This window comes from Hemibagrus wyckioides, linkage group LG26, assembly GCF_019097595.1.
Source record: "Hemibagrus wyckioides isolate EC202008001 linkage group LG26, SWU_Hwy_1.0, whole genome shotgun sequence".
Taxonomy (NCBI): domain Eukaryota; kingdom Metazoa; phylum Chordata; class Actinopteri; order Siluriformes; family Bagridae; genus Hemibagrus; species Hemibagrus wyckioides.
The window spans coordinates 14,642,286-14,658,015 of NC_080735.1; the positions used below are offsets into that span (position 1 = coordinate 14,642,286).

At 42.5% G+C, this 15,730-nt stretch overlaps 1 protein-coding gene across 1 annotated transcript in view; it reads right to left on the bottom strand.

Moving 5' to 3' along the window:
• The window catches only part of kcnq5b (potassium voltage-gated channel, KQT-like subfamily, member 5b), a 130,789-nt gene that overhangs the window by 32,687 nt on the left and 82,372 nt on the right, over positions 1 to 15,730 (bottom strand). The window contains exons 2-3 of the mRNA XM_058380353.1: positions 14,023 to 14,113; positions 11,778 to 11,904 (exon numbers count right to left, since the gene is read on the bottom strand). Of these exons, the coding sequence (XP_058236336.1) occupies positions 11,778 to 11,904; positions 14,023 to 14,113 (218 nt within the window). The remainder of the gene's footprint in view (positions 1 to 11,777; positions 11,905 to 14,022; positions 14,114 to 15,730) is intronic.

A 15,730-nucleotide genomic window follows, 5' to 3' on the forward strand; every position in this document is an offset into this window, starting at 1 on the left:
ACCACACCACACCACATCACACCACAACACACCACACCACACATCACACCACATCACACCACAACACATCACACCACAACACATCACACCACACCACACCACATCACATCACATCACACCACAACACAACACATCACATCACACCACAACACACCACAACACAACACACCACACCACAACACATCACACCACAACACACCACATCACAACACATCACACCACAACACAACACATCACACCACAACACACCACACCACAACACAACACAACACAACACATCACACCACAACACACCACACCACAACACACCACACCACAACACATCACACCACAACACAACACATCACACCACAACACACCACACCACAACACAACACAACACAACACAACACATCACACCACACCACACCACACCACAACACATCACACCACAACACATCACACCACAACACACCACACCACAACACAACACAACACAACACATCACACCACAACACACCACACCACAACACATCACATCACACCACAACACACCACAACACATCACACCACACCACAACACAACACATCACACCACACCACACCACAACACAACACACCACACCACAACACAACACATCACACCACAACACACCACACCACAACACAACACATCACACCACAACACACCACACCACACCACAACACATCACACCACACCACACCACACCACAACACATCACACCACACCACAACACATCACACCACACCACACCACACCACAACACATCACACCACAACACAACACATCACACCACACCACACCACAACACATCACACCACAACACAACACATCACACCACAACACACCACACCACAACACAACACAACACAACACAACACATCACACCACACCACAACACACCACACCACAACACACCACACCACAACACATCACACCACAACACAACACATCACACCACAACACACCACAACACAACACAACACAACACATCACAACACACCACACCACACCACAACACATCACACCACAACACAACACATCACACCACAACACACCACATCACAACACAACACAACACAACACAACACATCACACCACACCACACCACACCACAACACACCACACCACAACACACCACATCACACCACAACACACCACAACACATCACACCACAACACATCACACCACAACACACCACAACACATCACACCACAACACACCACAACACATCACACCACACCACAACACACCACAACACATCACACCACACCACACCACACCACAACACACCACAACACATCACACCACACCACACCACACCACAACACACCACACCACACCACACCACACCACATCACACCACACCACACCACACCACAACACACCACATCACACCACAACACATCACACCACAACACACCACAACACAACACATCACACCACAACACATCACACCACACCACACCACACCACAACACACCACAACACATCACACCACAACACAACACACCACACCACAACACATCACACCACATCACACCACAACACACCACAACACACCACACCACAACACACCACACCACAACACATCACACCACACCACATCACACCACACCACACCACAACACATCACATCACACCACACCACACCACAACACATCACATCACATCACACCACATCACACCACACCACAACACATCACACCACAACACAACACATCACACCACAACACACCACATCACACCACACCACAACACACCACAACACATCACACCACATCACACCACACCACAACACACCACAACACATCACACCACAACACACCACAACACATCACACCACAACACACCACACCACAACACATCACACCACAACACATCACACCACAACACACCACAACACATCACACCACATCACACCACAACACACCACACCACAACACATCACACCACACCACACCACAACACAACACATCACACCACAACACACCACACCACAACACAACACATCACACCACAACACATCACACCACACCACAACACACCACACCACACCACAACACATCACATCACATCACATCACATCACACCACATCACACCACAACACATCACACCACAACACACCACAACACACCACATCACACCACACCACAACACAACACACCACAACACACCACATCACACCACACCACAACACACCACATCACATCACACCACACCACACCACATCACACCACATCACAACACACCACACCACACCACAACACATCACACCACACCACAACACATCACACCACAACACACCACACCACAACACACCACAACACACCACACCACAACACACCACAACACACCACACCACACCACAACACACCACACCACACAACACCACAACACAACACATCAACACACCACAACACATCACACCACAACACAACACATCACACCACAACACACCACACCACAACACAACACATCACACCACATCACACCACATCACACCACAACACACCACACCACATCCCACCACACCACATCACACCACACCACACCACACCACACCACATCACACCACACCACACCACAACACACCACACCACACCACAACACATCACATCACAACACACCACACCACATCACATCACACCACACCACAACACAACACATCACACCACAACACACCACACCACACCACACCACAACACACCACACCACAACACATCACATCACACCACAACACATCACATCACACCACAACACACCACACCACATCACATCACACCACACCACAACACACCACAACACATCACACCACAACACATCACACCACAACACACCACACCACACCACAACACACCACACCACACCACAACACATCACACCACAACACACCACACCACAACACATCACACCACACCACACCACAACACACCACACCACAACACATCACATCACACCACAACACATCACATCACACCACAACACACCACACCACATCACATCACACCACACCACACCACAACACAACACATCACACCACAACACATCACACCACAACACACCACAACACACCACACCACACGGTTAATACATGAGGCTCGGTCTGCAGAGTGCCATCATTTATACTGACGCCTTAATAACGTTTGTGTTATTTACTTTTCATCAGTGCTTTCGCCACTGCAAATGGTTTTTAAATGTGCCTTATAAATAAAACAAACACACACAAACACTTAGATGTCCTCCTGTTCATCTACATTAGATCATTCCTGTCCAATCACAACAACCTTCCTCTTTATTTATTGATCGGAACCACAATAGAGCTTAATGAAGCCTGGCAGCTTCGGTAACGACACGTAGTGCACGGAGCTCATTAAAAGCTTGCAAAACAAAATAAACACTCGATCTGGAAAGAAGGGAAAACACACACACACCCACACACACACTTACACACCTTGTAGACTTTATATGAATATATTAATTCTGTGGAATCACACATCATCATTATTGTCTTTAGCGAAGACTTGTACTGGAAGAAATCAAACACACTGCTGATGGTCATGCGTGTTGTCACTGACCCTTTGTCCCTCTCAGGGTCTGTTGGGATTTAAGCAATCCCCTCGGACCGAATGCTTTCTGTATAAACAAGCCGCTCACATGAGCGAGCACCAAACTGGTTCCAGTCACATGTTATTTTATGAGCTGCAGCATTGCTGTGGTGTGATGCAGCGTAATAAATTCACTTCCATTCAAACCTTTGATTATTTTCCAGTAATGGCGTGTGCCGCTCTGTGGTTTATTCCTGCTATATGAAGACCCGCCTTTTCCTGAAACATTTAAACTAGCGCTTATTCCCCTGTTTGATTTATGTATTAGAAGAAGAATGTATTCACTGATAGAGAGTTTAAAGCACTGTTGTACGTCTCTCTGGATAACGTTTAGAAACAAATCGAATGTTCTGGAACTGCTTAATGTTCTTTTATTACTTTCGTTACGCTAGTTATACACAATCGTTCTCTTATCACAATACAACACAACACAAAACACTACAACACAACACAAGACAACACTACACCACACTACAATACACCATAACTCAACACACCACACTACAGCACACTATAACACAACACACTATAACATACCACACTACAACACACTAAAACACACTACAACACACTATAACACACTACAACACACTATAACACACCACACTACAATACACCATAACTCAACACACCACACTACAACACACTATAACACAACACACTATAACATACCACACTACAACACACTATAACACACTACAACACACTATAACACAACACACTATAACACACCACACTACAACACACTATAACACAACACACTATAACACACCACACTACAACACACTATAACACAACACACTATAACACACCACACTACAATACACCATAACTCAACACACCACACTACAACACACTATAACACAACACACTATAACACACCACACTACAACACACTATAACACAACACACTATAACACACCACACTACAATACACCATAACTCAACACACCACACTACAACACACTATAACACAACACACTATAACACACTATAACACACTATAACACAACACACTATAACACACCACACTACAACACACTATAACACAACACACTATAACACACCACACTACAACACACTATAACACAACACACTATAACACACCACACTACAACACACTATAACACAACACACTATAACACACCACACTACAATACACCATAACTCAACACACCACACTACAACACACTATAACACAACACACTATAACACAACACACTACACCACACTATAACACACCACACTACACCACACTATAACACACTACACCACACTATAACACACCACACTACACCACACTATAACACACTACACCACACTATAACACACCACACTACACCACACTATAACACACTACACCACACTATAACACACTACACCACACTATAACACACCACACTACACCACACTATAACACACTACAACACACTATAACCAACCACAATAACCCCACACTATAACACACTACACCACACTATAACACACTACACCACACTATAACACACCACACTATAACACACCACACTACACCACACTATAACACACTACAACACACTATAACACACCACACTACACCACACTATAACACACTACAACACACTATAACACACCACACTACACCACACTATAACACACCACACTACACCACACTATAACACACTACACCACACTATAACACACTACACCACACTATAACACACCACACTACACCACACTATAACACACTACAACACACTATAACACACCACACTACACCACACTATAACACACCACACTACACCACACTATAACACACTACAACACACTATAACACACCACACTACAATACACCATAACTCAACACACCACACTACAACACACTATAACACAACACACTATAACATACCACACTACAACACACTATAACACACTACAACACACTATAACACAACACACTATAACACACCACACTACAACACACTATAACACAACACACTATAACACACCACACTACAACACACTATAACACAACACACTATAACACACCACACTACAATACACCATAACTCAACACACCACACTACAACACACTATAACACAACACACTATAACACACTATAACACACTATAACACAACACACTATAACACACCACACTACAATACACCATAACTCAACACACCACACTACAACACACTATAACACAACACACTATAACACACTATAACACACTATAACACAACACACTATAACACACCACACTACAACACACTATAACACAACACACTATAACACACCACACTACAACACACTATAACACAACACACTATAACACACCACACTACAACACACTATAACACAACACACTATAACACACCACACTACAATACACCATAACTCAACACACCACACTACAACACACTATAACACAACACACTATAACACACCACACTACAACACACTATAACACAACACACTACACCACACTATAACACACTACACCACACTATAACACACCACACTACACCACACTATAACACACTACACCACACTATAACACACCACACTACACCACACTATAACACACTACACCACACTATAACACACTACACCACACTATAACACACCACACTACACCACACTATAACACACTACAACACACTATAACCAACCACAATAACCCCACACTATAACACACTACACCACACTATAACACACTACACCACACTATAACACACCACACTATAACACACCACACTACACCACACTATAACACACTACACCACACTATAACACACCACACTACACCACACTATAACACACTACAACACACTATAACACACCACACTACACCACACTATAACACACCACACTACACCACACTATAACACACTACACCACACTATAACACACTACACCACACTATAACACACCACACTACACCACACTATAACACACTACAACACACTATAACACACCACACTACACCACACTATAACACACCACACTACACCACACTATAACACACTACACCACACTATAACACACTACACCACACTATAACACACTACAACACACTATAACACACTACACCACACTATAACACACTACACCACACTATAACACACTACACCACACTATAACACACCACACTACACCACACTATAACACACTACACCACACTATAACACACTACACCACACTATAACACACTACAACACACTATAACACACCACACTACACTATAACACACTACACCACACTATAACACACTACACCACACTATAACACACTACAACATACTATAACACACCACACTACACCACACTATAACACACCACACTACAACACACTATAACACACTACACTACACCACACTATAACACACCACACTACACCACACTATAACACACCACACTACAACACACTATAACACACTACACTACACCACACTATAACACACCACACTACACCACACTATAACACACCACACTACAACACACTATAACACACTACACTACACCACACTATAACACACTACACTACACCACACTATAACACACTACACTACACCACACTATAACACACTACAACACACTATAACACACCACACTACACCACACTATAACACACCACACTACACCACACTATAACACACTACACCACACTATAACACACTACACCACACTATAACACACCACACTACACCACACTATAACACACTACAACACACTATAACACACCACACTACACCACACTATAACACACCACACTACACCACACTATAACACACTACACCACACTATAACACACTACACCACACTATAACACACTACAACACACTATAACACACTACACCACACTATAACACACTACACCACACTATAACACACTACACCACACTATAACACACCACACTACACCACACTATAACACACTACACCACACTATAACACACTACACCACACTATAACACACTACAACACACTATAACACACCACACTACACTATAACACACTACACCACACTATAACACACTACACCACACTATAACACACTACAACATACTATAACACACCACACTACACCACACTATAACACACCACACTACAACACACTATAACACACTACACTACACCACACTATAACACACCACACTACACCACACTATAACACACCACACTACAACACACTATAACACACTACACTACACCACACTATAACACACCACACTACACCACACTATAACACACCACACTACAACACACTATAACACACTACACTACACCACACTATAACACACTACACCACACTATAACACACTACAACATACTATAACACACCACACTACACCACACTATAACACACCACACTACACCACACTATAACACACTACACCACACTATAACACACCACACTACACCACACTATAACACACTACACCACACTATAACACACCACACTACAACACACTATAACACACCACACTACAACACACTATAACACACTACACTACACCACACTATAACACACCACACTACACCACACTATAACACACCACACTACACCACACTATAACACACCACACTACACCACACTATAACACACCACACTACACCACACTACAACACACTATAACACACTACACTACACCACACTATAACACACTACACTACACCACACTATAACACACCACACTACACCACACTATAACACACCACACTACACCACACTATAACACACTACAACACACTATAACACACCACACTACACCACACTATAACACACTACACCACACTATAACACACTACAACACACTATAACACACCACACTACACCACACTATAACACACTACACCACACTATAACACACCACACTACACCACACTATAACACACTACAACACACTATAACACACCACACTATAACACACCACACTACACCACACTATAACACACTACAACACACTACAACACACTAAAACACAACACACTATAACACACCACACTATAACACACCACACTATAACACACTACAACACACTACAACACACTAAAACACAACACACTATAACACACCACACTATAACACACCACACTACACCACACTATAACACACCACACTATAACACACCACACTATAACACACTACAACACACTACAACACACTAAAACACAACACACTATAACACACCACACTATAACACACCACACTACACCACACTATAACACACCACACTATAACACACTACAACACACTACAACACACTAAAACACAACACACTATAACACACCACACTATAACACACCACACTACACCACACTATAACACACCACACTATAACACACTACAACACACTACAACACACTAAAACACAACACACTATAACACACCACACTATAACACACCACACTACACCACACTATAACACACTACACCACACTATAACACACCACACTACACCACACTATAACACACTACAACACACTACAACACACCACACTATAACACACCACACTATAACACACCACACTACACCACACTATAACACACTACACCACACTATAACACACCACACTACACCACACTATAACACACTACAACACACTATAACACACCACACTACACCACACTATAACACACTACAACACACTATAACACACCACACTACACCACACTATAACACACTACAACACACTATAACACACCACACTATAACACACCACACTACACCACACTATAACACACTACAACACACTACAACACACTACAACACACTAAAACACAACACACTATAACACACTATAACACACCACACTACACCACACTATAACACACTACAACACACTACAACACACTACAACACACTAAAACACAACACACTATAACACACCACACTATAACACACCACACTACACCACACTATAACACACTACAACACACTATAACACACCACACTACAACACACTACAACACACTAAAACACAACACACTATAACACACCACACTACACCACACTATAACACACCACACTACAACACACTACAACACACTACAACACACTACAACACACTAAAACACAACACACTATAACACACCACACTATAACACACCACACTACACCACACTATAACACACTACACCACACTATAACACACCACACTACACCACACTATAACACACTACAACACACTATAACACACCACACTACACCACACTATAACACACTACACCACACTATAACACACTACAACACACTATAACACACTACACCACACTATAACACACTACACCACACTATAACACACTACAACATACTATAACACACCACACTATAACACACTATAACACACCACACTACACCACACTACAACACACTATAACACACCACACTATAACACACTATACCACACTACAACACACTATAACACAACACACTACAACACACTACAACACACTATAACACACCACACTACAACACACTAAAACACAACACACTATAACACACTATACCACACTACAACACACTACAACACACTAAAACACAACACACTATAACACACCACACTACACCACACTATAACACACCACACTACAACACACTACAACACACTACAACACACTATAACACACCACACTACAACACACTACACCACACTATAACACACCACACTACAACACACTACAACACACTACAACACACTATAACACACCACACTACAACACACTAAAACACAACACACTATAACACACTATACCACACTACAACACACTACAACACACTATAACACAACACACTACAACACACTATAACACACTATACCACACTATAACACACTACAACACACTAAAACACAACACACTACAACACACTAAAACACAACACACTACAACACACCGCACTACAACACACTAAAACGCACCACAACACAAAACACTACAACACACCACACCATACCACAACACACCACACACACAGAAACACACACAAACTATCACACATGTACACACACATGTGCACACACACACACAGAAACACAATCACACACATGTACACACACACACACACTACTTCTTTATGATGAGCACCCATTGAAAACCAGGTATAAAATCTGGGAATAAACCACACACACAAAGAGGTGAGACAGTTCATCTCTAACAGGCTCCACTCTAAACACACACACACACACACACACACACAAAGAGGTGAGACAGTTCATCTCTAACAGGCTCCACTCTAAACACACACACACATACACACACACAAAGAGGTGAGACAGTTCATCTCTAACAGGCTCCACTCTAAACACACACACACATACACACACACAAAGAGGTGAGACAGTTCATCTCTAACAGGCTCCACTCTAAACACACACACACACACACACACACACAGAGGCCAGGAGCAGTGGGAAAGAGCTATGGAGGAGGTTAAGGCTCCCAGTGGCCTCGTTGCCAGATTTCGGAATATGACTCCAAAAGGAAATGAGGCTGCAACTGTGCTGCTTAACCGAAGCCATCTACACTGGGTCACGGTTATCAAATCATTCAGCCTGGCCTACAATTGATTTCACATGCAAATTTAGGAGCACGGATGAGGCCTGGAGAAAGGGGAAATGTTTCTACTAAATTGCTCGTTTTGCTCCAGGAAAACATTTCTGAATGAGCCGAGTGATTTCGTGTATCTGTTCTTCCGAGACGCCACGTTTACTTTTTTAAATTTATTTATTACACTGTTTTCAGAGCTTGAAGCCTGGCTCAAAACAATAAAAGATCTGAAACTAGTGTTTACATAAGATACTAGCTTTAGGTTGCCAGATTGCACGTGTGCTTGGCTGATGGGATGGCAGATGAATTGACGTAGTGGTGGAGAATTAAAGGTTGCCAGATTGGAGCGTCGCCACATTGGAGTATTGCCTTGATGAGCAAATAGTACAACAGGCTGCTTAACAGGAAGGCAAGATTTAACGCCATTGGATTCTGTAGCTGACTGATGACACTGTTAGGTTGCCAGATTGGAGCCCAGGTGTCAGGTGGGAGTGAGTGAACTGAACGCCTTAGCACAATGAGGATTAGACTGAAAGAACTCCGTACATCAGGCTCACGAGGAGAAACGAGGCCACTATGACCTGGACGGCATACACACATCTACTCACTGATAAACAGAGAAGCATCTCGCTCACCTATAATGCAGAATGGCTTTCGAGCGAATCTCAGCCGCCCCTGCCATCCTCGGTACCGGCAGCAACAGCCTGCGGACCAGAGCCTCACCAGGTACTCCATCCCAAACACGATAATCATCACAAACTCCTGTTAGAAGACGGAATAAAGCAGTCAGGATCACGATCAATTATGAAACAGGAATATTCATGTAATATGGATTTGCAAATGAAGCAAACATTTTAGTCTCTCAGGCACTCATCTGCCCTTGCAGGAAGTGCTTGAGAAATCTCTCCTTGTTAATGCGCTCGTGTCGGAAACGCAGGTGGGTCAGATTTACGAATATAATAGAGAGCTAATCTGATTACGAGAGCCGTCGCTAATCCCTGATTTCATTAGCGTAGCTGCAGAAGCATGTAACAAGACTGAAATCCACTTACCACGATGGGATCTATTGTCTCGCCATCCAGCACCTCTAATTTTCTCAGTGACTGCCAATCTGATCAGTTAACCGTGAACGGCTTTGTTTGTGCTTCGGTTTAGTCGGAGCGGTCTCGGTAAATGATACGGTGACGATCAGATAAGCTTTAAGGGTAACCGGATTTACAACAGGACGCTAAAAAGGCTACTCTCTGTTTAAGCTTCATTTATATCACTATATACACCGATCAGGCATAACATTATGAGCAGTGAGAGGTGAAGTGAATAACACTGATGATCTCCTCATCATGGCACCTGTTAGTGGGTGGGATATATTAGGCAACATTTTGTCCTCAAAGTTGATGTGTTAGAAGCAGGAAAAATGGGCAAGCGTAAGGATTTGGATCAGCGCATCTCCAAAACTGCAGCTCTTGTGGAGGTGTTCCCACTCTGCAGTGGTCAAAAGTATCCTTTGCTATAGAACTTAAAGGATCTACTGCTAACATCTTGGTGCCAGATACCACAGCACACCTTCAGTGGATTTAGTGGAGTCCATGCCTCGACGGGTCAGGGCTGTTTTGGCGGCAAAAGTGAGACCAACTCTATATTAGGGCAGGTGGTCATAATGTTATGCCTGATCGGTGTACAGCCTCAGTAGTTGCAGTGAGGATGTGGTTTGTATGTCAGTTACCAACAGTTATGAACAGGACATGACATGGTGGAACAGCCAGTAATAGAAGGTATGAGGAACTAAATAACCCTCAAAGAGCTTTTCATCTGCACCTTCAGTAGCACCAGCTTTCATCATGGTTTTAATCCAGTAAGCACGACATGATTCTCACGCTTTTCCACACGTCCCTCTGGATATGTTTACGTATATATATATATATATATATATATATATACAAGCGATACAGTATGTTCTTTATATTTAACTCTGAACTAATGACCTAAACCCTGAACTTAGTTTTCAGTCTTAAAGTCATGTGACACACACCGGTTTTTCCTTTGTTATCCTTGTACAGAATGTGTGTGTTCTGCTCTCATAAAGCGTGCGGTTAAAGGTTTGAGGTTCCTAAGCGGTTCTACTCAGAACCCTTACAGATCTGTCTTCTGAAGCTTTCGAACCCATGTGGAAATTTGTTGAAATCTTTTAAGGCGTGAGACGGATCTTTTTTTGTGTTTTTGCTTAAAGTGTAGGTTAGAGTTTATCAAAGTTTGTGTTCTTACAAACTCCTTAAAAGGGTCATTTGTTTACCTTTTCTTCAAGAAGTTTAACCCATTTTACCATACAGATATACTGAAAGAATAGAAATCTTATCGCTTATCAGACATTTTCAATCAGTGTAAATGAATAAAGGATGTTCTGGCTGTGAGTCTGATATAAAATGAGTCAGGACTTTCAGTGTGAGACGTGTGTGTTACCCTCTGTCGGAGAACCTTACACAGAATTTTAATGGTTGAAGATAAACACCTTCACATTTTAGAAGCTTATGAACAAACACTTGGGGCATCTCAGAGAGCAGAAATGAAACATTTCTATTTTTTGGGAACTTTTCTATGAATAACAAAAAAACTAAGAACCCCTACAGTCTGCCTTAAAGCCCTGAGTATCTACTTTCATATGCTCTTCATATTAACCCTCACTGTGGAGTATGACATGACAAAGACATTCAATGCTGAACATGGAAACAGATGCAATGTTAATGTTTTTTCCATTTTTGAGCCTCTGGGAAAAAAAAGAGTTATTAAGCAGAACCTTGGGTCTGAAACATAAACGCTCTTTAGGAGGTTTCTCCATGAGACGTCTATAGGACAGCTATTTTTCATCACGCAATTGAATCTTACCAGTATAAACAGAGCACGTGATAACATTTCTTGATGCTCTGGAATGGTTGAGAAGACGGACAGGACCAAACAGCCGAACACCAACACAAACCTGTTGGAGAGAAAGGAAAGAAGTCACGAAAATGCAAACATTAAACAATGCTACTTCATTTAATTATTTTTCTTTGTATATGTAGAAAATTGCAGTATAATGAAAGGCATGACTAAATCCACCAATTAATGCAGCAAAGAACAAGGCCAACTGATTTCAGCGGTCAGAGAGAAAAGCAATCACAATTACAGCTTGAATAATGACCGTCAATGGAACAGCAAAACAAACAAAAACGTTTCCTTTTGGGGGATAAACTCAGCTGTATTTAGGGATTTGCTGCTGAACCCAGCTTAGCCTTTGCTGTCCTTTTGACTGACCGAATTAGTTCGCCATACCTCAGATTCCTGACATGATTAACATCACGCAAAATCCCTTAACAAACTCCCGGCCACAAATTGTCCTCTGGAAAGAGATACACACACGCTACGACCTCTCCGAAGGTTTCAACCTTCATTTTCCGTTACGCTAATCTGAAATCCGGCCCGGGAGGAAACCGCTGCAGGCCGTCTGAAATATGAGGTTAGAGATGTAAATTGCTGACCCTCACATGAGTAAGGCGGACATCTGCGAGTGATCAACTGCGAAGGCCTACTTTAGGCATGATGGCCCGAAGGCGAAATATCCCCCAATCTTTCCCATTAAATCCTTCCCTTCCCTCAAATAAAACTCTATACCACTGCTTTTCTCTTTGATTCATAATAATCCCTTCCCAACCAGACGTATATTTCCTTCGCAGACGTTCCAACAGTGCTAAGAAAAAAAAATCCTAGCAGGCCAAGAGAGGAAAAAAAAACGTAACCATAAAAGTCTAGCACAGAGCAGTAGTTTATTCAACCGTGTGGCAAGCAGTAAGAAAGAAGCAGCTGCTCTAGATTGTTACTGACCGAAGAGACCCGCCTACTTGTTTACTACTCGGTTCCTTCAGGATTTCAGTTTTGTTGTGATTGTTGCAGCCAAAAAAGCTCAATTTTACCGTGCTTTTTTTAAAAAAAAAACAATTTGGTCTCATTTGTAAAATGTTCATGAGACAAGATTTACATTACATTTATTTGTTTTTTTATAATGTTCTGACTGATATACAAACTAAAAAGGAAGATGGACAGACCTGTTGGACAGACAGGCAAACACGTAGACAGACAGATAGACAGGCAAGCAGACAGACAGACAGAAAGAAATACAGACAGGCAAGACAGAAACACAGACAGGCAAGCAGCCAGACACGCAAATATACAGAGAGGCAGGCAGACAGACAGGCAGGCAAAGAGACAGAGAGACAGACAAGCAGACAGACAGAAAGACAAACAGACAGGGAGACAGACAAGCAGACAGAAACACAGACAAGCAAACAGACAGAAAGACAAACAAACAGACAGAGAGACAGACAAGCAGACAGAAACACAGACAGGCAAACAGACAGAAAGACAAACAAACGGATAGTGAGAGAGACAGGCAAACAGAGACACAGACAGACATAGAAACAAACAGACAGACAGACCTGCCAGACAGACAAGCAGACAGAGAGACAGACAAACAGAAACACAGACAAGCAAGCAGACAGACAGGCTAATAGACAGAGAGACAGACAGAAGTACATTCAGGAAAACAGACAGAGAGACA